The sequence below is a fragment of the Marmota flaviventris genome, chromosome 1 (assembly GCF_047511675.1).
Source record: "Marmota flaviventris isolate mMarFla1 chromosome 1, mMarFla1.hap1, whole genome shotgun sequence".
NCBI lineage: Eukaryota > Metazoa > Chordata > Mammalia > Rodentia > Sciuridae > Marmota > Marmota flaviventris.
The window spans coordinates 197,565,420-197,593,318 of NC_092498.1; the positions used below are offsets into that span (position 1 = coordinate 197,565,420).

The 27,899-nt window shown below is 42.1% G+C and overlaps 1 protein-coding gene across 1 annotated transcript; it reads right to left on the bottom strand.

Annotated features, from left to right (window-relative positions):
* Nucleotides 1-339: 339 nt before the first annotated feature.
* On the bottom strand, nucleotides 340-27,563 carry Cx3cr1 (C-X3-C motif chemokine receptor 1). The gene is made up of 2 exons (XM_027932072.3): nucleotides 27,354-27,563; nucleotides 340-3,238 (listed from the first exon to the last, which is right to left on the bottom strand). The coding sequence occupies exon 2, from the start codon at nucleotides 3,227-3,229 to the stop codon at nucleotides 2,162-2,164; it is 1,068 nt and encodes a 355-aa protein (XP_027787873.1). The 5' UTR covers nucleotides 3,230-3,238; nucleotides 27,354-27,563; the 3' UTR covers nucleotides 340-2,161.
* Nucleotides 27,564-27,899: the final 336 nt, after the last annotated feature.

A 27,899-nucleotide genomic window follows, 5' to 3' on the forward strand; every position in this document is an offset into this window, starting at 1 on the left:
AACCCCTTCTTTGCCTGGGAAGTTCCTTACCCCTCAAGTCTCAGGTCAGTGTCACCATCCCTTATAATGCAAAGTGTGCTCATTTGTTCACATCTCTCCCCTTCATTTCAATGTTAAATCATTGCAGGCAGAGACCTAGTCTCATCACCTTTGGAATAACTCTAGACCTGAGCTCCCATGTTGTGCCTAATATGCATCTAATAAAGGTTTTGCAGTAAACTACTTTTGTATCTATGCATCAAAAGCTAAAAGGTCCTCATGCCCTTTGACCTAGCAATCCTGATGGCAAGGAACTTATTTAATGGAAATAATTGAACAGGAGAAAGAAAATAACACAGATGAAAATGATGTAAAACATATATTTGCTGCATATTGGAAAGGAGTGAAATGTTTATCAACAGAGTAATGGTGAGTTAATGATGGCAGATGATCCTGAAGGAACATGACTCATTCTCTCATTTGTCAAACACATATACAGACAGCCAAGGAGAGACCAGGCACACAGCAATGAATCAGTACGTCTGCCTCAATGAGCATGCAATCTGCTAGAGTCTTCTAAAAGGACTGTTATAAAACTACACAGATACAGAGCTATTGGGGATCTAATATTGTAGAAAGCAGGTTACATAACTGTGCTTTATGATTGCAACTCTAAACAGATGAGAATGTGAACGAGGTCTGATGGGCAAACCAGGAATGAAAAGACTCGTGTGGTTAGAGCACAGATGATGTTTTCTTTAGCATTATTACTTTAAATTTTTAGACCGTCTCAAATGTTTACTGAAAGAAGAAAACTGCTCTCATGGCTTGGCTCTCCAGGTTGGCCGTGGCAAGAGTGAAGGAGATTGACTTGGGCAGGAGCTTGTGGCAAAGGGATTAGGAGGCTTGGGTCAGGAGGCTGTCCACCTTCAGATCTAGCTGTTTATTGAGGGCTGCAGAAGAAATCAGCCTCCTCTCTGTTGGGGCTATGTCCTACTTGGGCATGATGCAACCTCCTCATTGCCAGGTGTGCCAGGGTACACCTGAAGTCTGGGAAACAGGAGAGATGATGGGGGCTTGCAAGAGTTGGTGGCTGTTCCTCATGATAGAGAGAATGCTCCTTATACAAAAGATACCATCAGCCCCCTTCTATAGTTGCAGGAACTGAATTTCAGTTGGCCCCAGGTTACCAAGTTGGCAAATGACAGAGCTGGGATTGGAATTCATGCCTTCACTTTGGGGCAAGGTTCTTTTTGTTTCTCCCCATGGGCCTGGGAGCAAGTGGAGGGGGATGTGTGAGGTCTTATTGCAGACACAGGGCTGGATATGGCTGACATAGGAGATGACTGCCAGGGTGGATGGGGTCCTTTGGAAAGGTAAGTAGCGGGGAGTCTGTCGGTTGAACTGCATGGTGGAGGGTCTGAGGTCAGGCATTGGAGTTTGGACTTGATGCAGTGGGCAGTGGAGAGCCCTTGTAGGTTTGAGGACATGATCAAAGGAAGTTTAATGAAGAGGTGTGTGCTGGTTGGTGTGACAAGGAGGAGCTAGCTCAGGTACAGGGGAAGTTTTGTGGCTCTTGCTCTGTCTGATCAGAGCAGTAGGGACTCCTCTAACTTGTTGGAAACATCTAACCTCAACCTCTAACCATGGATCAAGGTTATCCCTTTCTTGTGGATGCCACCATCTGGTCCCCACCTGATACAAACTTGGCCAATCAGAAGACCTCTCTGGGATATTTTGACCTGGGGACCAGAGAGGAATGGATCCTATACCCTTTCTGGTGATAAATCTGTGTTACGTGAGCTTTGGAGATCTATCACTGCTAAAAGTCTTGAGAGTCAGAGAGAGCAAATTCTAGCTAGATTCAAGTCCTGTTTTCCACTCACCCTGAGGGCTCAGTCGCCCCCTGTCAGTGCCACAATGAGAACAACACTCACAGATCTCTTTTCAACCAAGTTAGTCTGGATTGCAATTTTTCCATTTGTAAGCAAAAAACATCCTGGCATTCAAATTTTGAGCACATTTCTTGAATACACTGTAGGCTGGTTTTGTTAGTATTGGGTCCGAATTTTCTTTTGCATGTATGAAACAACAACAACAACAACAAAAATCTGTTCTCATTACTGAGTGTCCGATTCAGGAACTCTGGGTTCTCTGCGGAGAGAAGGCTTTGTGGATCCCTTCAGAGAAGGAGGGACGCATCCCCATCACTTGTGTAGTGAGTAAAACTGCTGCTCAGAATGCTCCCCTGCCTACTTCTTTGCGATTCGGATGGGGAGAAACTGTCGTGGACCGAACGACCACAGAGGACAGCCAGGTACTTCCTGTACAGGTAGCAGAGGTATCTTCTGAACTTCTCCCCAGCGAATGCATAGATGAGGGGATTGAGGCAACAGTGGCTAAACGCCACCGTCTCAGTCACGTTGAGGGCCAACTTCAGATTCCTCTTCATGTTGCAGCTGGGAAAGAAGTCATAGAGTTTGAGAGTCTCTAGGAAAATCATAATGTTGTAGGGTGTCCAGAAGAGGAAAAACACGATGACCACCAGTAAGATGAGCTTGATGGCTTTAGCTTTCTTTTGGTTCTTGCAGGAAAACAGGGTCTGGAGGATTCTGAAGTAGCAGAAGCTCATGATGAGCAGGGGCAGCAGGAAGCCAAGAAAGTTCACTTCCACGTTGCGGAGCACTGGCCAGATTTCCTGGAGGACCTCGGGGTAGTCACCCAGGCACTCGTTTTCTTTTTGCTTTGTGAACATGAACTGGGGTGCCGCAACGAGGATGGCCGCCGCCCAGACGCCCAGGCTGATGGTAACGCCGTGTTGCACAGTCCGGTTGTTCATGGAGTTGGCGGCCAGAACAATGGCCAGGTACCTGTCGATGCTGATCACGGTGATAAAAAATATGCCTCCGAAGAAGCCGATGAAGAAGAGGGCGGTGGTGAGTTTGCACACGGCGTTGTGGAAGCCTTGTTCGCTGACCACATAGTGAGTCCAAAAGGGCAAAGTGGCTACGAAGAGCAGATCGCTCAAGGCCAGGTTCAGCAGGTAGATGTCGGTGATGCTCTTGCGCTTCCGGCTGTTGTTGAGGGCCATCACCACCAGCAGATTGCCCACCAGGCCAAAGGCAAAGACAACAGAATAGAATATGGACAGGAACACGGTCCCAAAGTCCACGATGTCCCCCACGTAACAGGCTTCAGCAGATGCGTCATACTCAAATTCCTCAGTTGATTTAGGGAAGGAGGTGGGCATGGTGAGGACCTGGATCAGAAGGGAAAACAAAGCGGCAGTGTTAGTCCTCACAGGAACAAATCTGGAATTCTGACTGGTCCATGGTGGAGGCGGGAAGGAAGAAACAAATACCAGTCGCTTCCTGCCTTCACACCCGCCATCTTGTTCATCTCCACCACAATCTGGTGGTGGAAGTTGCAACAGAAACCTTTGGCAAGGGAGGCAGCCAGGCCCCCCGACAAGGTCAAAGAGAGGTCCCTAAGAGGACTTGCTCAGCAAGCATTTGGATCTAGGTCTTTGGGGACTTGGGACAGATCTCTTTCATCAATTTTCAAAAGTTTCTCCAAAAGGTGTTGAGTTTGACTAGTGTATAGATAGGGGAAGGAGGATCAAGGACAGAGGTGAAGGGCAGGATAAGGAGAGGTGACAGGGGAAGCTTCTTTTAGCCTAACCTTTCCCCAAGCTATTTTCTATGCTCTTTTTTTATTTCCACCTTCACCAACTTCTGGCCTCTCATTTTTCCTCCATGAAGCTAAGCCTGGAGACAGAGGTCTCAGAGACTCCCCTGTTTGGTTTTGGAGAGCCCTTTCTCCTCCTCTTCCTCTTGGAACTAACAAGTCCTTCTTGTCCTCAGCAGGGAATAGGCAGAGTCGTGCTCTCTCATGAATCATCTGTTTCGTGTTGCCCAGGACTTTCATCATTCCCACCTGTGGGAAACCCCTCAAACCCAAGCAAACTGGGACTAATGGCCATCCTCCAGCCTCAGCTGAAGAGGAGCACTGTCATGATCCAGGGTTCTGTGGTCACAGAAGGATTGACAGGTGCAAGACCAGATGAGCCCACGGTTGGACCCGAGAGACTACTTCTCCTAGTTATTACCAGCCCTGGCTTCCCCCCACTAACCTTATCTCCTGGTTTCTTTTGAGCAAAAATTGAAAAAGAAGACATTTCTTCACAGGTTGGGCAATCAAGCTTGCCCTCTTCCCACTCTTTTCCCATCCAGTACTTGCTGGACATTTACTCCAGAGGCAACAGACAGGCCACCCTCTCCCTTTGCTCCTCTGGCACCTCCTCTTCCTTGTGAGACCACAGGCAGGCTCAGAAACCCCGAGTGTCTCCAAGCAGGCCTCCTGGTTGTCAGCACCTCCTTCTTCATCAAAACTGAAAGCAGAGCTCATGGTTCTCTAACCAAGGGAGTTTCCACACCCTACTGCATCCTGGCCATGATGGTTTCACCCAGGCGGTATCTCCCACAGCCCACCCAGCTGAGGTATTGCTTCTCCCTGCCCTGCCTCCGGCATGTCCTGCATCTCACCCAGTCTCTTCTGCCATGAAATAGGCCGAGGCTGCCAGTCCTGGACCTTCTCAGTCTGTGATGGAGTGTTTGACCCCAGGAAAAATGTGTGAGTTCCCTGCTTCAGGCTGCAAGGCCCTTTTCCTTGAAAAGGTGTCTAGCTGTGACCATTTAAGTTAATAAGAATTAATTGCTGACCTGATCCTGTTTTGAGTTCTACAAAGCAAGCTTCATCTGTCTAAAGCTGATGATGGGGAAACAGGAATTGGTACTTAGTGTGTGGGATACTGCTGTGTAAGAGAGGAAATAGTCAAGTCCTTGACGGTTGTAAGGTAGGGACCCTAGGCTAGACAGTCTCTCTCCCCTTCTGCCCAGTGAAAAGAGATGGCAAAGCTGACTTCAAAAGGTTAAAACCAATAAACATTGTTCTGCATTTCTTTGTGCCTGTGATCTGTCCATCAGCCCCCAAACTTCTATGGACTTGAGTTCTCTGAGGTTGAACCCCAGGTCTGCCCTTTCTTTCTTTCTTTCTTTTTTTTTTTCCTTTTAACCATACGATTTATTTAAATTTTTTAAAATTTATTTTAAAATTTAAATAAATTATTTATTTATTTTTTAAAATTTATTTAAATTTTTTAGTTATACATGACAGCAGAATGTATTTTGACATATAATACATACATGGAATGTACATACATCAATCATAATGTCTATTCTATTCTGCTCAGGTCTGCCCTTTCTGGCTAACTGATGGGTGAGTTTGGAATCTCTGGGCCTGATGTTCCTCATCTGCAAGGTTGAGATGCAGTCTCACACCTGCCCACAGAGCTTCTCTAAAGAGAGAAACTGTCCTAAGTGTGTCGCATACAGCAGGAACTTAGTAAATGCTACTTCCTTCCTGCATTAGGTGAGGCTGCAGAGGTTCTTTGAGCGTTTGGACTCACCCAGGTTGCCTGTAGTCAATCCCACTCTGGGCATCGTGGGAATTTGGTATTTAAAGGTTCTAAAATTTCCCCCTGAAATAATAATCAAAAAATGGTTTTTTTTTAGATTGCTATTTATTTATTTAATTGGTAGATGGACACAATACCTTTATTTTATTTTTTTAAATGTGGTCCTGAGGACCGAACCCAGTGCCTCACACATGCAAGTGTTCTACCACTGAGCCACAACCCCAGCCCTTTTTAAAAATTATTTTAAAGGTGGGGGGAGTAAGCCAGTTTTTGCTAAGCTTTTACTAAACAGCTAGGCTTATTGCCAGACATTCCATGTGCATTGTTATCCATTGAATCCTCTCTGCAATTCTGAAAGTCCTGTGTTTAGTTCACTGTACTGGATGGCTCCAGGGCTATTTGAAGACTGGGGCAGGACCCTGCGTGGAGAAGGCAGGGACAGTTAAAACTAAGCAACTATTCCGCTAGCTAAGGGGAAGGGGTCCCAATCCAGCATCCTGCCTTGCTATGTGACTGGGCTGCCAACACACAAGCACACCTTCTCTAATTTGTTCCAAGACTCCAAATAAGCCGGAGGAGGTCCTGATTAGAGGGGCCCAATATCCATGCAAATGTATAAATTGTGGCCTGGGGCTCAGCATGGCTGGGCTCCTGGAGGGATTAGTTAGGCCCCACCTCAGCCACAAAGGGGCCTGTTGTCTCGTCTCAATGGGAAATTCACACAGACAAAGTCTTGAGATAAAGACAGAGTTGGGAGGTGGGTCAATATATCCCTGCAGATGGGACACAATTTCAGGAGATGCTGTGGAAGGGATGATCTTGCCCAACTGGTGAACATTTTACTTACTGAGATCCAAATGGCAGATCTAGCTCAGGATAATCCCTGCCATCCTGAGGGTCTGCCCATCAAGGCCACAGAAACCCTCAGCCACCTTTATCCTGGCTCCTTGATGGTCAGATTCAGGCCCAGCTCCTACAGGGGTTCCTCTGAGCACCTGGCACAGTGCTATGCATATAGTAGATGCATGCTAGGCGTACTGTGATCCCTGCTGGGAGCCATGCTACGGAGGGAGGAGCAGGAGGTGTGTTTCTTTTGACAGCCCCTTTGTGATTCCAAGGGACTGGAGACCTTAGTGCTCTTCACGTCCACAAGAGGCACATCAAGGTCAAGGCCCCAGCTCATTGCACAACTAGAAGTGGGGGAGTGGGACTGAAGCCCAGGCCATACTCTTCCCATCCCTTGATGCCCACTCCACCCCGACTCAAGATGGAGGATGGCCAGGGAAAAAAGATGGGGACACAGTGACTATCAAACAAAGTGGAGTCCTTGGAGGTAAAAAGTCAGCAGGGCCACTGTCTCAGCTTCTTCCCCTCTAAAGAGCAACATTGGGGTTTGTGGAGAGCCAAAGAATGCAATGACACCCAATTGCTTGTTGGGGTTTATCCAGAGATATGCTCACACACAAGCTCAAGGAAGTGTGCACTCAGACCCTCACCACAGTGAGCCTTAAATAGACATGAAGAGGAACCACTTCAGTACCCATAGGTAGGGACAGACCACACAAAACCACGATAAATCCAAAGAACAGAACATCAAGCAATTGCTTAAAAAAAAAAAAAAAAAAAAAGCAAAGCCAGGCAGATCGGCAGATCTATGTTCTGTCATGGAACCATCTCTAAGATACACTGGTAAATGAGGTACCAGGCACGCACTGTGCTGTTCTCTGTGGAAATAATGCTGTGTGTATGTTTTGTGTGAGGTCTGAATACCTCTGGAGGGTGGACCAGTGGTGGTAACCGTAGTTCCTGCTGGAGGGCATGTATGGAGACTAGAAGATGATGGGGGGTGGTGGGGGGATTTTAATTTTTACTGTAAACTTTTGGAATTTTTTTTGGTACTGGGGATTGAACCCAGGGCCTTGCACACGCTAGGCAAGCACCTTACTTCTAAGCTAACAACCCCAGCCCCCAAATCTCAGGATTACTTTATCATGTACACACATTACCTATTTTGGAAGTGATTTTAAATGTTTCTTTTGGAATTTTCAAGATAAAAATAAACAAAAATATGAAGTATAGGAAAAATTAAAGTAAGTAACCTGGTACAAATACCAGGCACATGGTATGTTTGATAAATGGTATTCGACATATAAAAGGATTATCTATACTTTATGGGCAAGTAGGTGTACTCAGAGAGGGTGAATAACTTGCTTAAGGCCACGCAGCTTGTTCATGGCAGGCTTACAGTTTGGGCCCAAATGTGTGTGCCTTCAGCATTTTTTTTTTAACTTTGCATTATACCCCTTCCCATATCCCTCCCTCAAGACTGGGAGATCCCAAAAGAAGAATCACATTTTTTTTTTTTTTTTTAGCTCTGTAGATCAGGGTTTAGCAAAGAGAGAGGCCTGATATAGAACAAATGCTGTATAAATGTTTATGGGAGGATATATAGTTTATCTTAGACTTTCATTCCTAACGACCTTGGTGAAGGTGCCCCCCCCCCACTGTTTTGACAAGGTCACAGTGAGGATAAGTGCTGGCAAAGCCACACAGATGGGCTTTGAAACTCATGAAACCATGAGACCCTTTTTGATGTCATTGGGACTTTTTATTTTCATGCTCCTATTCCTGACAGGAAGCATGAGTATGCTTATTGCTAAACCAAATTAAATTTCAGATGGCTAGAACATAACAGGTAGTTCATGCCTTGAAGGCTGTTCTACTACTTTTCAGCATATCGAGGACAAAATAGAAGGCTGTTCTACTATCTCAGTACATTGAGGACAAAACTGATAATAAAAATATAAGATATAAGATATAAGAACTAGTGTACCTTGACTAAGAAACAAAGAAACTTTTTGAGAAAGCAGCTCAACCCATTTTAAGAGAATAAATGTTGGAATTAATTAAATTAGCTTTATAAGACACAGTTTTAGAATAATGTTAGAAATATTATTTTATTTAGATTCTTAAGTTTAGAATTCTTAAGTTTTTAGCTGTATGGGTCCTTAAGATGCTTTAAGAATAGTTTATAGACTTTAGGATATTTTAAGTAGAAGATTTAAGGGGACTTCCTTTAGATGGGGATCTTCGATTAGAAATAAAGTACAGGTGTACTTTAAACTTAAAGGTTAATGATAGGTTGGGAGACTTAGAGTCTGGTTACGTAGTTTGGCATCTGTTAATAAGAAAATAGTACATCTTGGGAAAATCAGAAAAATGCAAATTAGTGACGCATTTTATTAATGATCTTGTACCCCTAATGATTGCTAAGGAAATGTCACATCCTGGGAAAATGTAAATTGATGATGCATTTTTCTATACCCATAATGATTGCAAAGGGAATGTCACATCTTAGGAAAAATCTGGAAGTTGTAAAATCAATGACGTATTTTATTAATGATTCTGAATTCATAATGATGAGAAAAATTGTAATAAAAGATAACCCAGAGAAAGCTGCATTAGAGCTCTCTCTCTCTGGAGATTGCTCCAACGGAACGACTCCTTGTCTCATTCCTTGTGCCGACACCACTCAACCTTCAAGACCCCCTGGATCCGTCTGGGACAGGACCCCGGTATTTGGTGCCTGAAACAGGGACCTGTAGGTAAGCCCCCTTGGCTTTAGCCCCCATTCTCAGAGTGGATAGGTCATTACCCGTGGGTTTCTCGAGCCCCCTGCTAATAAACCAGGTGAGAGTGGGAAATTAGGTAAGAGAAAAATGGGTAACACAGAATCTAAGAAGCAAGGATTGTTCATTGATATTGTTAAACATATGCTTACAAAAAAGGGAATTCAGGTCTCTGCTTCACAACTAACGAGGTTTTTTCATTTTATTCAGGAATCTTGCCCTTGGTTCTCTGAAGAAGGGACCTTAGATTTAAAAACTCTGGCAAAGATAGGAGAAGGTTTAAGAGCTTATTATTCTTATCATGGTCCAGAAAATATGCCTGTAGATACTATAGCGTTATGGCCCTTATTAAGAGAGATGTTAGATCCGGCTCATGAGACTGAAACTTTAAAAACTAAAATTAGTTCCACTAAGCTTTCAGCTCCGACTGAGGAAACTCCTTTAAAACAAAAACCAAAAGACAATGTTTATGTTATAAACGATGATGACGATAAGAAGCAACTCAGCCCACAAGATGAAGATGATATAGAAAAGGCAACTGCTAAATATTATAATGAAGAATTCCCTGCCTTTCTAGGCACAGGGCCTTATAAACCTTTTTTAAAATCTCCTACCAAAGATAAACCAGGTTCTAAAATAAAAAATACCCTGCCTCCTCCCTCGCAAAATGGAGGATTTGAAGGAGCCAAGAAAGAGGCTCTACAATCTGGAGACTTCGGTTTTACTTTCCCTTTCCCTTTTATTGATAGAGACGAGGAACAGTATCTGCCTCAATGGGAACCCCTGCCTTTAAAAACTTTAAAAGAATTAAAACAATCTGTTCATGATTACGGGCCAGCTTCTCCTTATTCTTTACAATTAGTAGATACCATTGCCAGTAGATGGATGACCCCATATGACCGGTTTGCTACTACAAAATCTTGTCTCCCCGGAGGGACATTCCTGTTATGGAAAACAGACTGTAAAGATAGAGCTAAAGAGCGCTCTCGATATAATAAATCTGTAAACAGTGAAGTCACTCTTGATATGTTATTGGGAGAAAATGATTGGGCTCTGCCAAGTGATCAGTTACACTTGCCTCGTCCTGCCTTGGTCCAATGTTCAGATTTAGCAGTTAATGCTTGGAGACAGTTAGAAAATACGGAAATTAAAGCTTCTGGCTTAAGTACCATAAAACAGAAGCCTGAAGAACCTTTTGAAGCATTTTTATCCCGATTAAAAGATTTGGTGGGAAAAATTACAACTAATAATGAAGCTGCACAAATCATAATTAAACAATTGGCTTTCGAGAATGCAAACACTGCATGTCAGACTCTTCTGAGACCTATTAGAACGACAGGAAGTTTATCTGACTTCATTAAGGTTTGTGCTGACATGTCACCCTCGTATTTACAAGGTGTAGCCATAGCAGCAGCATTACAGGGACCAACAAATGCTCAGTTTCTTAAAGGGCTTCGAAACAGAGGGCAAAGAAAAGGAAATCGGGGTTGTTTTTCTTGTGGACAGATGGGTCATTTTCGTAAAGTTTGCCCCAATAGAAATTTTCAAACTAGAGAAATCGCACTTCCCAATCAGATGTCTAGACCCCAAACTCCATGCCCGCGTTGTAATAAGGGATTCCACTGGGCAAAGGAGTGTCGCTCTAAATTTCATAAAAATGGGAGACCTTTAGAAGGTGGCCCAATGCCAACTGTTCCTCAGAATTCCCCAGTTAATTCTAATAATTTACAGATAACTCCCAACCTACAAAACCGGGAAACTGGTAATAGGGCCAGCCTCGGGCCCTTCCAGTAATAGAGACCATCACCAATCCTTTTCAACAGGATATACTATAAGGGCTTTATTGAGAGCCACCCCGGATTCAGCAGGGTTAGATTTGGCATCTTCAGAATCAGTAGTTATTCCTTTAGATTCTCCTGTTTTAGCTATACCTACTAAAATACATGGGCCTTTACCTAAAGGGTCTCTTGGCCTTATTATAGGAAGCCGCTCTACTTCTTTACAAGGGATTAAGGTTATTCCTGGAGTTATTGATTCTGATTATACTGGAGAAATTAAGATTTTAGTAGAGCCTTCATTTCAAAAAACTTTGATTATTCATAAAGGGCAAAAGATTGCTCAGATCTTGTTACTTCCCTGTTTATCAATAGGAAATCGAGCTATTTCAGAAGATCAAAGACAAACTAGAGGTTTTGGTTCTAATGATATGGCATTTTGGGTTCAAAAAATTCAAAACTCTTGTCCTATGAAAAAACTAGAGATTCAAGGAAAAACAATTGGAGGTTTCTTGGTCACAGGAGCAGATGTTACTTGTATAGCAGGAAAAGATTGGCCCTCAACCTGGCCTACAACAGTGATTCCCTCAGTACTTAGGGGACTTGGAACTGCTACTAATATAGCAAAAAGCACTCAAATACTTAAATGGACTGATAATAAGAATTCAGGAACTTTTCAGCCATATGTGATTTCTTCTCTTCCTTTTACTCTATGGGGTCAAGATATAATGTTTAAAATGGGAGTGTGTCTCTGTACTGTCCTTGTAGAAGAGGCTCAACAGGATTTTTAATTGGGGCCATTGTTGAAACAGCAGATTAAATGATTTGGAAAAATGATGAGCCTGTATGGGTAGAACAATGGCTCCTAACAATAGAAAAATCACAGGGCATATTTGTTCATTCAAGAACAACTTGAATTAAAACACACAGAGCCATCCAATTGTCCATGGAATACTCCTATATTCGTTATTAAAAAGAAATCAGGTAAATGGAAATTATTACAAGATCTAAGAGCTATAAATGCTACAGGGGAAGAAGATATGGGTTCTCTACAACCAGAATTCCCTTCTCCACTAGCTGTCCCTAAAGGATTTCATGTTATGGTAATAGACTTACAAGACTGATTTTTTTACTATTCCATTACATCCTGATGATTGTAAAAGATTTGCTTTTAGCCTTCCCTCTGTCAATTTGAAACAATCATTCCAACGGTTTCAGTGGAAGGTATTGCCTCAAGGTACGAAAAATAGCCCCACTCTCTGTCATAAATATGTTGCATTTGGAAGTACAACCAACAAGAGATAAATATAAAGATGCCTATATTATCCATCATATGGATGACATATTAATTGTTCATGAAAACGTCCAATTGCTTCATCATATTTTATTGAGGTTGACACAATCTTTACAAAATTTTGGTCTAATAATTGCCCCAGATAAAATTCAGCAATCCCCTCCTTTTAATTATTTGGATAGAATTATAAGTACTCAAGCTATTACCCATCAAAGTTTAAAATTATGGATTGATCATTTACAGACTTTAAATGATTTTCAAAAACTTTTGGGAGATATTAATTGGATTCATCCTTTTCTGAAACTCACTACTGCAGAACTTAAATCATTATTTGATATTTTGAGAGGAGACTCAAACCCACGTTCTCCTCGTGTTTTGACAGAAGAGGCTGAACTGGCCTTATGCAAGGTAGAAGAAGCTATTAATAGACAACAATTGCAAAGAGTTGATTATACTCAGATTTGGGATTTTCTTATTTTACCTACTCCTCATATACCCACAGGAGTTTTGTGTCAGTCAGGTCCTTTAGAATGGATGCATATGCCAGTTACCTCTAAGAAGGTTATCTGCTCATATCCTATTGTGGTTGCATTATTAATAATAATGGGAAGGCATACAAGTAGAGAGTTATTTGGGAAAGAAATGCATAATTTGGTGGTTCCTTACTCTAGAGATCAACTAAATATGCTTATGGAACATTCTGAAGACTAGCAAATAGCCCTACAGGGATATTATGGTCACATTAAATTTCATCTGCCATCTCATCCTTTGTTATACCTGGTTAAGAACCATCCTATCATTTTTCCAAAATTGTTCTCTTCTGAGCCCTTATCTCAACTGCAGCCTTAGTTTTCACTGATGGTTCCTCAAATGGACGAGCATCTTTAGTTATTAATGATAAAACTTATGTTCAACAGACAGAGGAAACCTCTGCTCAGAGGGCAGAAATGGTAACTGTAATTATGGCTTTTACCCAGTTAAAAGATCAAATGTTTAATTTGTATACTAATTCTCAGCATATTGTGAATTTTTTCCTCATCTAGAAACAGCTTCTCTTCCTCAGCACAAGACTACAATTTTTCATTATCTTAATTCTTTACAAAAGTTGATCCTAGAAGGACAACATCCTTATTTTATAGGACATATTCGAGGACATTCTAACTTGCCAGGAGAACTGTTACAAGGTAATGCTTTGACAAATTCATTAACTAAACCCCACATTCTTACTCCTCAAGAAACTACAGCTGGTCATGCTTTACATCATCAAAATCCCTCTGCCCTTCGACAGCAATTTCATATCCTAGGGAATCAGCTAGAACTATTGTTAGAAATTGTCAAACCTGCCCAACATTATTCCCAACTCTATCCATGGGGGTTAATCCTCAGGGTTTAAGACCTAATGATTTATGGCAAATGGATGTTACTCATATTCCTTCATTTGGAAAATTGGATAACGTTCATGTCATTGTTGATACCTTTTCCCATGTGATTATTGCCTCAGCAAGAACTGGGAAGCATATAAAGATGTGGTCCCACATCTGCTTATTTGTTTCTCATATTTGGGGACGCCTAGCACTAAAAACAGATAATGCACCAGCTTGTACTTCAAATGCTTTTAAAAATTTTTGTGACATGTTCAAAAATCTCTCATTTTATGGGAATTCCCTATAACCCTCAAGGACAAGCTCCAGTTGAGAGAGCTCATCAAACACTAAAGGCTCCAATTACTAAACTTCAAGAAGGAGAATATGAATATAGTTCTCCTCGTCATGTTCTACAACATGCCTTGTTTGTGATTAAACCGCCTTAATTGTGACTATAAAGTCACAATAACTCCCATGCTAAGACATTGGGAAAGTGAAAAAAATATCAGCAAAACCCTTAGTGAAATGGAAAGATCTCTTGACGGGTAAATGGAAAGGACTTGATGTATTATTAACTTGGGGGCGAGGGTATGCTTGTGTCTTCCCACAGGACGCGGATTCTCCTATTTGGATTCCTGATAGACTGATTCGACCCAATGTCCAGCCTTCGGAACAGGAAACAGAAGAGATCGTGCCCTCCTGATCTCCAATACTTCCCACAATTGACCATGGTGCCTGAGGAGGATCTGACAACTACTTTGACTCTATCCTTTTCTCAGTTGAACTTCAACAGTTCTCAACCCTCACCTAGACAAGCATCTTCTACAAGACTCGCAAAACCACCGACTTGGGGACAGATAAAACAACAGACTTATCAAGCTCAAGTGCTTATTTCTTCTTAGTCAAATTCCTATATGCCAGAAAATATGTATATTGCTATGTTAGCCATTCTTGCCTGTCAAGTAGCAAATGTATCTTCTGAATATTTTGGGGCATATTATCCTGACCCACCTATGTACCTGGGGAAAAGAAAATATTAGGGTATTTACCAATGATACTGATCTCTTGGGCGGTGAATCTAATTCTTTTATTACTCCTATATCAACCTATAATTTCAGTTTTAAGGGTCACAGTCATTTACCTCCTCTTTGTTTTAGTATATATAGTGTTACTGAAACTGTAGTCTGTTTACAACTTCATTTTAGAACTTTTTAAAAACAAATTCCCCAAATGAGGAAAGAGGTGTGAAGGATCTTTGAGTACTTTCTATTTTAGCTTTAGGTTTTCCTGATTTTAAAGATCTTTTACCCTCAGAAAGGCCTCCTCCTATGATCCAAGACTGTTTAAAAGCTGAGTCCCATCTTGATTATTCATGGGTAGGGGTAGATAGACAATTTGGATTTCCATCTTGGCATAAATGTATGTTTACTGAAACATACATTCTTTCCAAAATTCTTCCAAAAAATTCTTCCTTGCCAATATATGATTTTCCTATTTTTAAACCTGACTATGATCATCGTAGATTTTTGTCATCAAATCCTTGGAATATTCCTCAAGGACAAACTGCTATGAGGTCTGCAGTGGAGCCTATGAATAGATGGTACTCAGCTGGATGGGTCACTCCTCTATATTTTACTAAAATCAAATAACATTATCAGGTCTATACAGAACTTTATAAGTTATTGGCTTCTTTAGGTATAATACATATCTATAGATGTATAGCTTCTATAGATATGTATATGAGTATATGAGCATCATTTTGTTACGGCTTGTGTGGGATCTCCCAATGCAATATTATTTAGAGACCAAGGAATTTTACAGATCTCAAAATTAGAAGAGGAAACTTATGATGTTGTTTGTGAAGGCTGTACATTAACAAATTGTACTGATCCTAGTATATCAGCACCCAATCATATTTTAATTGTACATCAACCTTCTTATATTATGTTGCCTGTTAAATTAGATTCTTCTTGGCATGATGATCCTGGGTTACGAGTATCAGATTTAGTTAATCAAGCTCTAATTAGACCTAAATGTTTTGTAGCTGCCTTAATTTTAGGAATCTCAGCATTAATTGGTATAATAGGGTCCATAGTTGCTTCCACTGCCGCACTAGTTAAAGAAGTTCATACTGCTCATCCTGTAAATGAGTTGTCACAAAATATTTCTACTGCACTTATGATCCAAGAACATATAGATAGAAAGTTAGAAGCAAGAGTTAATGCTTTAGAAGAAGCTATCCTTTATATTGGCAATCAAATTCAAAACATAAAAACTCGAATGACAACTAGATATCATTCTCAGTTTAAATGGATTTGTGTTACTCCCCACACATACAACTATTCTGAAGAAACATGGTTTCAAATACAATGTCATTTATGAGGATTATGGAGAGATACTAATTTAACCCTAGGTATAGAGGAATTACAAGAAAAGATAAAAGACAGTAGTCAAGCACATATTTCAGAAACATCCGTTCCAGAGTTAGCTGATACTTTTGTTTCCAAATTGAATTCTTCAGTCTCCAGCAAAACCTTATTTTCTATTTTAATCAATAGTGGTGTAAGTGTTTTAATTATTCTTGTCCTTATTCTTGCCCTTCCAGTCCTCTTCAAGTTGCTGAGCCACGGAATTCGTTCAGCCCATCTGGAACTACAGTTACTTAATTTAAAAAATAAAAAAAGGGAGAATTGGTGAAGGTGCTCCCCCTCCCACTGTCTTGACAAGGTCACAGTGAGGATAAGTGCTGGCAAAGCCTCACAGGTGGGAAACCGAAACCATGAGACCCTTTTTGATGTCATTGGGACTTTTTATTTTCATGCTCCTATTCCTGACAGGAAGCATGAGTATGCTTATTGCTAAACCTAATTAAATTTCAGATGGGTAGTCCATGCCTTGAAGGCTGTTCTACTACTTCTCAGCATATCGAGGACAAAATAGAAGGCTGTTCTACTATCTCAGTACATTGAGGATAAAACTGATAATGAACAACATTCATTCCCCGAAAGGTCATGAGAACTTTAGGCACCACGTTGATTATATCAACTAAGAACCCAAGCCCATATCTCCGGCCTCTTAGAAAGCCTAATTAGTATGTTTATTGCACAAAGCTCACCATATGTAGTTTTATTTGATTAAGGGAAAGTTATGTTATACACTTAGGAAACTTAAGGCTAATAAAGATACATTCCCCCCCTTTTATATAAATCCTCTTTTACCTCACATAGGGACTTATGATGAGCATAGTTAATATTGGCAGTAAGTGGACTGATGTTCAAAACTTGCCTTTCAGTGAGGGAGATTACAAAGATGTAAGAACTAGTGTACCTTGACTAAGAAACAAAGAAACTCTTTGAGAAAGCAGCTCAACCCATTTTATGAGAATAAATATAGGAATTAATTAAAGTAGCATTATAAGACACAGTTTTAGAATAATGTTAGAAATATTATTTTATTTAGTTTCTTAAGTTTAGAATTCTTAAGTTTTTAGTTGTGTGGGTCCTTAAGATGCTTTAAGAATGGTTTATAGACTTTAGGATATTTTAAGTAGAAGATTTAAGGGGACTTCTTTAGATGGGGCTCTTCGATTAGAAATAAACTTAAAACTTAAAGGTTAATGATAGGTTGGGAGACTTAGAGTCTGGTTACGTAGTTTGGCATCTGTTAATAAGAAAATAGTACATCTTGGAAAAATCTGAAAAATGCAAATTAGTGACGCTTTTATTAATGATTTTGTACTCCTAATGATTGCTAAGGAAATGTTGCATCCTGGGAAAATGTAAATTAATAACGCATTTTTCTATACCCATAATGATTGCAAAGGGAATGTCACATGTTGGGAAAATCTGGAAATTGTAACATCAATGATGTATTCTATTAATGATTCTGAATCCATAATGATGAGAAAAATTGTAATAAAAGATGACCCAGAGAAAGCTGCTCTCTCTCTGGAGATTGCTCCAACGGAACGACTCCTTGTCTCATTCCTTGCGCCGATGCCACTCATCCTTCAGGACCTCCAGAATCCCGCTGGGGCAGGACCAGGGCAGGACCAGGGCAGGACCTAATGGTGACAGCATCTCCTGTTCCTGGCGGAGCTTACAGGGCACACAGTTGTCTTTTATGGTCACAGGCCAGGGGCCCTTGAATCCAGAGAGGTCTATGGGTGCCTGCTGTGTTGAATGAATGAATGAATGGGTAAGTGATTGGAAGACCTAGTGAAGCAAGATAAGAGACCCATCAACCTCTCATTGTGGAGCCCCAAGAGAGGAACACAGGCCCCGAAGCACAGCACAATCTGAAGGTGGTGTGGGGAACACAGGTTCCTCAATACACTCCTCTTGTGTGTGCTGCTGGGCATACCTGCTTCTTACACAACTTCAGCTCTCTCCAGGTAAGTATTGGGAAATAGTGCTGCCTCGGTGGCATGTGTCAGAGGTGACACAGGGTTTTATCTGCCTGGAAAGGCAGAGTAGTCTTTGTGCTGGAGCCAGATCCAACCCAGTCTCAGGCTGGGAATGGAGCTCAGAGGTAGAGCACTTGCCTAGCTTGTACAAGGCCCTGGGTTTAATGCAAAACCAGGGAGAGCCCAGCAAGAGTTCTGTTTACACCAGAAACTCAAAGTCTGGGAAGACAGCCGCTCTGCTGAATGGTCCCCGAACTTGATAGCTTTAGCAAGGTCGCTCTTTAGGAACAGTGGTCCTGAGCTGTGTGGACCTTCTATTTCTGGATTCTCTGAGATGTTCAGGGATTGAGAGATGAACTTAAAGAGAGGGTATTGGCAGCAGGTGGCAGTGTGGCCAGCCCTTGGGATGGCCCTCAAGGGAGGCCTGCCCAGACAGTGGCTTTCCTTTGTCTCTCAGGACACTAGAACCGGAATGTAAGGATCCAACAGGATGAGCCTTTGCAGCATCTTCTCAGCTAGGTTTCATACCCACAAGTGCTGCAAGCAGCAGGCAGGCACGGGGCACAGGAAAGGCACCCCCACCTGAGGCTGTGCACGACAGCTCAGGGCAACAGCCAGCAAGAACGAAACGCGTGTCTGTTCCCTAGCCAAGCAGAGACAACTTCTGCACAACTTCTGCTCTCTAAAACTCCCTGCTCTTGTGAATTGTGCTGCAGTAAACATTGATGTGACTGTGTCCCTGACATCAATGTTTATTGCAGCACAATTCACAATAGCTAAACTGTGGAACCAACCTAGATGAGTAGATAAAAAAGAAAATGTGGTGTATATATACACACAATAGAATATTACTCAGCAATTTTAAAAGAGAATAAAAATCATAGCAATTTTAAATAAATGGATGGAGCTGGAGAATATAATGCTCAGTGAAGTTAGCTAATCCCAAACCAAACTGAATGTTTTCTCTGATATAAAGAGGGTGATTCATAGTGGGGTTGGGAGGGGGAGTATGTGGGGAATAGAGGAACTATAAGGAGGGGAAGGGGGGGTGGGGGGTAGGAAAGACGGTGAAATAAGATGGACATCATTACCCTAAGTCCATGTATGAAGACACGAATGGTGTGACTCTACTTTGTGTGCAACCAGAGATATGAAAAATTGTGCTCTATATGTGTAATGTGAACTATAATGCATTCTGCTGTCATATATAACAAATTAGAATAAAAAAAATCCTGCTCTACTCTGCTGCTCGTCCCCTCACTTCCTCTGGCCACTTCCTTTTCTCAGGCCTGCTCATTTATTTTTTGACTTTTCTTATGGGTGGGTGGAGGTCATCGTCACCCCTCGTTCCTCCTGAGCTTCCTGTTTCCACACTTGCCTTCTCTCTGACATGCTTTTTGTGTTGCTCACCCCCTCACCCCCTGCCCCCCGACCCTCTTTTGGTTGTACATTCTGCTTACCATTTTCCAAATCCAGGGTATCTTCTGTTATCTATCTATCTATCTATCTATCTATCTATCTATCTATCTATCTATTTTTACCTTTCCTGGTCCCTGTTTAGTAAAATTTTGTGTGAAGGCTGGGTTTGAGCTCCAGCCTAGAGACAAGAAAATTGTGAGGCTTTATTTTTTCTCCCCTTTGGACCAACTGAAGTCAGAGAGTTGCTCCATCCAAACGTACTGCACGGAATGCCCTGGTTCTTTCAGTGTTCCAGAACTGCATGTTAACCCCAGAAAACCTCAGTTAAGAAGGAGCACATGTTGCCATGCCAGGAGCCTGCCAAGATCATGCCTCATACGCACCATCTCACTGAATTCTGTCTACAATCCTCCATGAGAAATGATTGTCCTCACAAATGGACCGACAGAGGTTCACAGAGATTTGGTTAACTGCCCCATAATGCCATACAGCCAGGATTTCAATCCCAAATGCACCTCTGCACAAACCTCTGTGTTTCCTGCACTGCGTGATGCTTTTCTGCTTGGAGGGGAAGTCTGTAGAATATCACAGGCCACTTCCCTAGAACTAAGACTCAGAAATAGTAGACACAAGTCCTCTGAAAGAAGCTGGTCCATGATACAACCCTGAAGTGCTTAGGTTTCTCCTTTCTAGATTCAAAGCCCAGCAGGCTGACTCTCAGGGAATGGCAAGTGGAAAATGGGCAGGGCGGGATATTACTTGTGCCTCTGGCCACCACTAGGGGTGTTCACATCAGACCTCCAGAATCTAGCTCTCATCAGCAGAGGTGAAGAAATTGGGATCATTTTCTCTGGAGAAGAAAAGGATGAAGGTTGAAGGATCAGCCTATTTCCTACCTTCGGATATATCATGGTGCTTATTTATTTATTTATGACAGTGGAATGCATTACAATTCTTATTACATATATAGAGCACAATTTTTCATATCTCTAGTTGTATACAAAGTGTATTCACACCAATTCATGTCTTCATACCTGTACTTTGGATAATAATGATCATCACATTCCACCATCATTAATAACCCCATGCCCCCTCCCACCCCTCTGCCCTATCTAGAGTCTATTCCTCCCATGCTCCCTCTCCAGAGCCACAACCTTCCTAGGCGGCCTGTGCACTTTATGCCTGAATTCTGGGAGACCCTGGGCAGGTTGCTCTAGCCCTGCCTCAGTTTCCTGATGTGTTAAATGAAACCATGGGCCAGATCACCTCCAGAGGTCTTGCCAGCTCTGACACACTCAATTTTTCAACAAAAATTCAACACAAGGAATCAACCTTAAAGACAAATGTGAGTTCTAGGTCAGTGAAAGCATGTGTCTGCTGCCATCAGCCTGTTCAGGGTGTGTGACATGCTTGGGTCACAGCCTAGGAGTGTTCAGATGAAGTTCTAGTCGGAAGCAGAGCTGGATCTGTTGATTTCCAGCATGACCCCCCTCCCCCCAAAAAAGTTCTTGAGCTTAACCTTGCACTAAAAAGGAATAGTCTTAGCCTGTCACCACATCTATAGTCCTGGCTGCTGGGCAATCTGGTTTTACTAGATTCGGATGAGTTTCCCATGTAGGGTACAGCTATTTTTACAACACGCACCCCTCAGAATACAGAGAAAGCTGAGGCTGTGGCAGATGGAGGGGGCTTCAAATCCATGGAAGGGAACTATAAAGAAAAAATTTTGCAATTTGTACCCTATCCCCTGTGCAAGTAAATTGAGTGACTGTCTATCCCCAAAGAACCGTGAACTTCATGGTGTTGTCCAACCACCGTGGTTTTATGCAGCACAGATGCACACACCCAAACCAAAAAGTACCTACAAGAGAAAACCACACGTGAGGCACCCTGGACCCACACTGGGTTTGTGAGTTGCCCCTTTCCAAAGCTTGCTATTGCTTGGGGTTTGACACTCTTTCCTCTCTTTTCCTCTTCAAAATACTTTATATTGCTTGGGGTTTGACACTCTTTCCTCTTCAAAGTACTTTATGGTATTTATTTATTTCTGTCAAAATGAACTGTAAAATTTTGAAAGAAAATACTTGATATAAAATTAAAAAAAATAATCGAGACAGAGACAGACTTGTTAGTTACTTAATTATTAATTAAACCAATATTTATTGAGCATCCTTACCCTTCGGTAGTATAAGAGCAAATAAATATTAAAAACAAGAGATTAATTTTCCTTGCTGAATATCAGGGAAGAGATTCTCTTTGCTTCTTTTTTTCCCCCTTAGGGCATTTACTTTAGAAAAATTGTAATTGTAAGTATTTCCTCCTCTCTTTGAATGTGTATCTGTCCTTTCTTGAAGCTTGGTAGGCTTTTTTATCTGTTTCACGACTGGGACTAGGCCTTTCTCAAGGACCTGCCCATCATCTCTTTGAAATGTAAGAAGCAAAGGGCCTGACTTCAGGGCCTTGCTCCAAGATGCAAACCAACTTTGTTACCAAGGAAAGAGAAGGATGCTTCCTCCTAGAAGGAGCCAGTCAGTTAACTCAATGGCCACCCTGACTACCAGGTAAGGTTAGGCTGTAGTCTGCATGAGAGATGGTGCTGTCAAGGCCTCTCACTTGGTGACTAGCTGTTCTTTATCTGAGAAACATGGGCAATAATGGGGTGTGCCTGCTGGCTATAGAAGAGGATAAGTCTATTGATTATTTATGATATCACATAAATATAAATAAAAATATGTTATATCTTGCAATCTCTCAGTGGATCACCTGTGATGTGTATCACATGCTAATTTTCTGTGTGATAAATTCTGAATATAAATGTTTAAGATATAGTTCTTGTAAATGTTTGTTATTGTGTAACATATCCAGGGGTTGGTCTCTACATGTGTCCCCATTAGGACTGGAGATCATGATGAAGGGTCACAAAAAAATGTTGCCATTTAGGCTGAGACTTAAAGGTAGGAGAAGCCTTATGAGTGACAAAGAGGGAGCTGGCAATGAATGGAGGTGGGCTTTGAAGTCAAAGGCTCAGAGGGGCTAGCTCAGGGTGGTTTCTTGGGCAGAGAGAAGGAAGTGAGGCTGGGTTGGGCTCACATGTCCTGGGAACATTCTGGAAAGCCCAGTTTAGCCTGAGTGGAGGCTCAGGTAAGGATGCAGAGAGCCAAGGTGGGAAGCAGAAGAGGGGTGAAAGAGGAGCTGCAAACTTTACCCTAGGAACCTAAGGAAAAAATATTAAAGACTTTGAAACAGTCCCACACGAGAGATTGCTAGATGTCCTCTCTCGCTCACTGTTTGGTGATATCACCTTCTTTCATTGTCTGAGCTAATTTGTAATGCTGTAAGTAATAGAAAATTGATAGGAGTTATGATTGACAGTTGCAAAGCAAGCACCCATTCTTGTTCATAGACATAAAAATTGTGTGTGATGGAGATGCACTGGGAAGTGCCCCATGGAACTGTACCAATTTTGCATTTATCTGTAAGTTCATCTCAGCCTCTCTGGAAGCATCCCATCCCATCCCATTACTGTGGCTGTCATCTATTCATTCTCACAGCTGTATAGGAATGCACTGGGTGAATGTTCCACAGTTTATTGTTATTTCTATTGCTGATGCACGTGAGTGTGACTTTCCGTTTGGATCCAGTTTGGACATTATTGCCATGCACATTTCTTATAACATGGATGCATTTGAAAAACCCAATGGTGAAAATAGTAATAAATGCTGGAGAGGATATGGAGAAAAAGGAACACTTTTCCACTGTTGGTGGGATTGTAAATTAGTACAATCAGTTTGGGGGTTTCAAAAGACAAGGCATGGAACCACCATATGACCAGTTTGTCCTAGAGAATTTAAATCATCTGACTACAGTGATACATGCATATGCATATTTATAATAGGAGCACCATTTACAAAAGCCAAATACGGAACCAGCCCAGGTGTCCATCAATGGATGAATGGATAAAAAAAATATGATATGTATACACACTGGAGACTTATTCAGCCATAAAGAAAAATTAAATTGTGTCATTTGCAGGAAAATGGATGGAAGTTGAGAACATTGTGTTAAATGGAGATAAGCCAAACTCAGAAAGTCAGGGGTCCTTTATTTTCTCTCATATGTGTAAGCTAAAGAAGAAAAAGGAAAAGAAAGTGGGTGGGTGGGTGGATGGGGGGGATCTCATGAAAATTGAAGGGAGATCAGTAGAGGAAAGGAACCAGCCAGAGGGAGGAGGGAAGAGAAAAGGGAAATACTAGGGAATGATATTAGTCAAATTATATTGTTATATTCTGTGTATGAACGGATACGTAAAAATAAGCCCCACCATTATGTACAACTGTAATATACCAACTGAAAAATGGAAAAAATAAAACATTTTAAATATTTAAAAAAAATCCAGCACAATGTTGAGTCAAAGAAACCAAACTCAGAAATAGACCTCTGAATGAGCCCACGCATATGAAGATCAAAACCAGACAACGCTAAACCATGTTGTTTGGGGGCGCAGAGGTAGATCTGGTGAAGCTACTAGGAAAAGCAAGAAAACAACTGCCCTGAAGTCAGGGTTGTGGTTATTTGTGTGGCAGGAGGGGTTGTGGTTAGGTGGGGGCGTGAGGAAGACTTTTGGGAGCAGGCCAGGTTCTTTACATTGGCCTGGGTGGTGGTTACATGGCAGATGGGTTTTAATAAGTTGTTAACCTGGGTACTGTTCTTTCAGGGTGTTATATTCCACAATAAACATCAATTTAAGGAAAAGGACAAAGGTAGTCTCAAAAGATATTTAAGGAGATGTAATGGAGATTTTTTTTTCTTGACCCAGACTTACAACTCCAAATAGTTGAACTTTGGTCAAATAATAAGATGAGGTTGTTGAAGCACCCACTGTGGCCAGAGGCCACAAAAATTCCACTGCAGGGCTGGGGATGTGGCTCAAGCGGTAGCGCGCTCGCCTATTAAAAAATTCTCTCTCTCTCTCTTTAAAAAAAAAAAAATTCCACTGCACATCCCTTCTGGTGTATTCCGAGTCCTTGAAGAGGGAAGGCTGGACCAAGGTTCAGGTGGCAATCTCAGTCTCCTTTGGTTCTTCCGGGCAGATTGAGTGACAGGAGACAGCCTGCCTCTTGGAACTCCCAGAGTGCTCCCTGGGAATCAAAACAATTCCTCAGAAGAGCCAGCTGAGACTTGGACTTCATCATCCTGCTTCAAATGCCTGTGAGCTGCTGAGGGGCATTGTGAGCTGCTTTCCCCATTAGCTCATCTGCTACAAGAGTTGAATCTGAACGTCTCTGGGCTCTTGACTCCAGGGCAGAGGGTGGGCTGGGGAGGGGTAAGTTGATGCCCCAAGTCTCAGAAATGATGCCAGGGTCTCTGGTTTGGGAAGACCATACCTGACATAGCTGCCCTTCCACATTTGACTGGGGTGGGGAAGGGCTGCCTCCCGGAGTGGGTAGAGAAGAGAACAGAAGTTGGTTCTGAATTGAGTCAGCTCTGACACATTCTCTCCTCTCCTGACCCTACAACTCTGGATCTCTTACAATCTCCCTTGAAAGTAGTCTGTGTTCATGCTGGGTATGGTGGCACTCGCCTATATCTCAGTGGCTCAGGAGGCTGAGGCAGGAGGATCACGAGTTCAAAGCCAGCCTCAGCGACTGCAAAGCCCTAAGCAACTTAGTGAGACCCAGTCTCTAAATAAAATACAAAATAGGGCTGGGGGATGTGGCTCAGTGGTCTAGTGCCCCTGAGTTCAAGCCCAAGTACACCCTGCCCCCCCTAAAAAAAAAAAGAAAGTAGTGGGTGGTCTCAAGATACCCAAGCTTTCTAAGCCTCAGTTTTCCCATGATAGTAACATATATTTTATTTTTGAACATGAAACATGGGCCAAGCAGTGTGCTGGGACTTTATATACCATGCCCCTCATCATCACAAAAAATCAACACCTATTGAATCCTGGCTTCAAGGACTCATGGACAATGTCCTCTGTGACAGTAGGAAGTGGACCTAGCAAGGCCAAGTTATGAGCACAGTTTCTAAGGGCAGAGGAGCCAGGACTTCTCTCCAAAGCCAAGCAGTGTCTGCAGCCCACTCTGTGAAATGGGGACAATTGAGGAGAGGGTTGGGGAGGTAGATTGTAAGGAGACAAATGTGCAGCTGGCAGAGTAATTGCTCCTTCCCAGGGGACGGTAAGCACCATGCAGTCTGAGAGCCAAGAGGGGTCAAATTGAATTTGGATTGAGACATTTCCTGCCCTAATCTCTTTGTGAAAATAAAGCCAAGTGAAGAAGGTGAAAGGGAAGAATCTACCCTGGCCTTCTTTAGGCCATTTCTGCTTTCCAGAGGTCCCAAGTCCTAGTCACTGCCCCCTCCCTTGACCCAGAGTGGCCCCCAAGGCTCAGCAGCCCATGTGCCCTTCCCATCTGCCTCCTCCCTGGAAGCCTAGGCCCCTTGGATGACCCGTGCAGGGAAGTTTTCTTGACTATTTCACATGGTTTGCTATTCTTTACTTTTGATTTAATTTCTTTTCGCCTCAAGTATGCTATATCTAGTATTTAAATCAATAACAATAAGAACTTTTTTTTTTTTTTTTTTGAGCAGGAGGAAGAATCTTAAATTCCCTCATCCTTCTCTGGACTCAGATGTAAATTCTGTGCGGTTATGATTGACAGATGCAAGACAAGCACCCAGAAAAAGATAGCCACAGCTGGTCCTCAGCTGTGGCCTCTGAGAAAGGGCGGCTGTGGTCAAGCCGGACATATTTCCTCTGTTGCTTTCATAATTTCTTTGCAAAGATCACATTTTCCAATGGCACAAACCTTTCTGAGCCCAAGTGTTCTCACAGTGGGTTATATAAGCACATATCAAAATTGAACAGTAAATTTGTGTCAGAGGTCTATTAATTAAAAACATTTTAATTAAAATGCAATATAGGATCATTATAAAAAATTGCAGATGGTGCCAGACTCGGTGGTGCGCACTTGTAACCCCAGTGGCTTGGGAGGCTGAGGCAGGAGGATCATGAGTTCAAAGCCAGCTTCAACAACTTATCAAGACTCTGTCTCAAAATAAAAAATAAAATGGGCTGGGGACTGTTGCTCAGTGGTTAAGCACCCCTGGGTTCGATCTCTGATACCAAAGGGGGGAAAAATTGTAGATGGTGCAAAAAAAAGTTTGGGAAAAAAAAAATCCATAGAACTATCCATAATTCTACTCTCTAGAATCAAGCACAATTATCTTTCAGTTTTTTTTTACATTTAATCTTTATATGTTTCTATTAAATACATTTATATTTATTGTAAGTATTCAGATGTCATTTAAAAATACTCTTTAGCATTAAAAATTCACACATATACAAAAGCAGAGAGAACCTCCTGGCACCCATTACCCAGTTTCAACAATTAACAACTCATAGTTAATATTTTTTAAATATTTTTTTAGTTGTAGATGGTCACAATTCCTTTATTTTATTTATTTATTTTTTTATGTGGTTCTGTATCGAACCCAGTGTCTCACACGTGCGAGGCAAGCGCTCTGCCACTGAGCCACAACCCCAGCCTCATGGTTAATAGTTTATCTGTTTCCCACTTCATAGCACCACTGGATTATTGAATTTTACCCATAAAACTTACATGTGGGTCTCTAAAGGATATGAGCTCTTTTAAAAAGCCAGTACTATATCTTCTCTTTAAAAAAATAGCAGTAAGACCTCATTATCATCCAGACTCAATTTCGTATCTGCTTTTTTCCGTTAAAGTCAAACCACAAGTTTTTCTCCATATCCCTAAAATGTCATTGTTAACGCTTCTAATTGTGTCCCACTATGTTATGTGTATTGTAGAGGATCTAGCCCACCCCACCCCCCACCCACAAACACTCCCACTTTCCACTTTTCCACTCCATTGAACATATTTAGACTGCAACATCCTCGGGAAAAGGCTGGCTCATGAGTACACCAGCATCACTACTCTGATCTCTTCCCTTGTGCCCCGCCCACCCCAACCCGGCCACTAAGGTGCACTTACCTTGACCCACTGGGAAAGAGAACCTCAGGATGTGCCAGTCAGCTACCCTGTCCTATGTAGACTCTGCCAGGGGCCAATATTTCCCTTTCCCTCTCTCTGAGGGCATCTTTATTTGCAAAGTTAGCCAATAGTGTCTGGTTTCCTGTGAGGTAGACTATCTTTAGATGCTGCAGCAAGCAAGCTCAGAAGCTCCAGCCTGGAGACCAGCCAATCTCAGGAGGCTCTGAATCTATAAGCCTGGAGGGCTGGAACCCGGGGCAGACCTGGAGAAAGGGGGATGACTGGGACCAGGCCATTTACTCCCACAGGGAGGAGGGCAGGAAACAGGACCTTGCAGTCAGCCCAGTTCAGCTCTCCTTAATGGGGCTCTTCAGGGAAGCTTCAGGAACTCATGGAGCCTCGGCTTTCCTGCCCATAAAGAGAGCCCATGGTACTCCCTGGGCAGCGTTAGGGTGCAGATCGAATGAGCTTTAACCTTTCTTCTTATTGTGGTCCAGATTCTTCTTGCACCACCCTATATCTCCTGAATCAACACCTATATCTTGA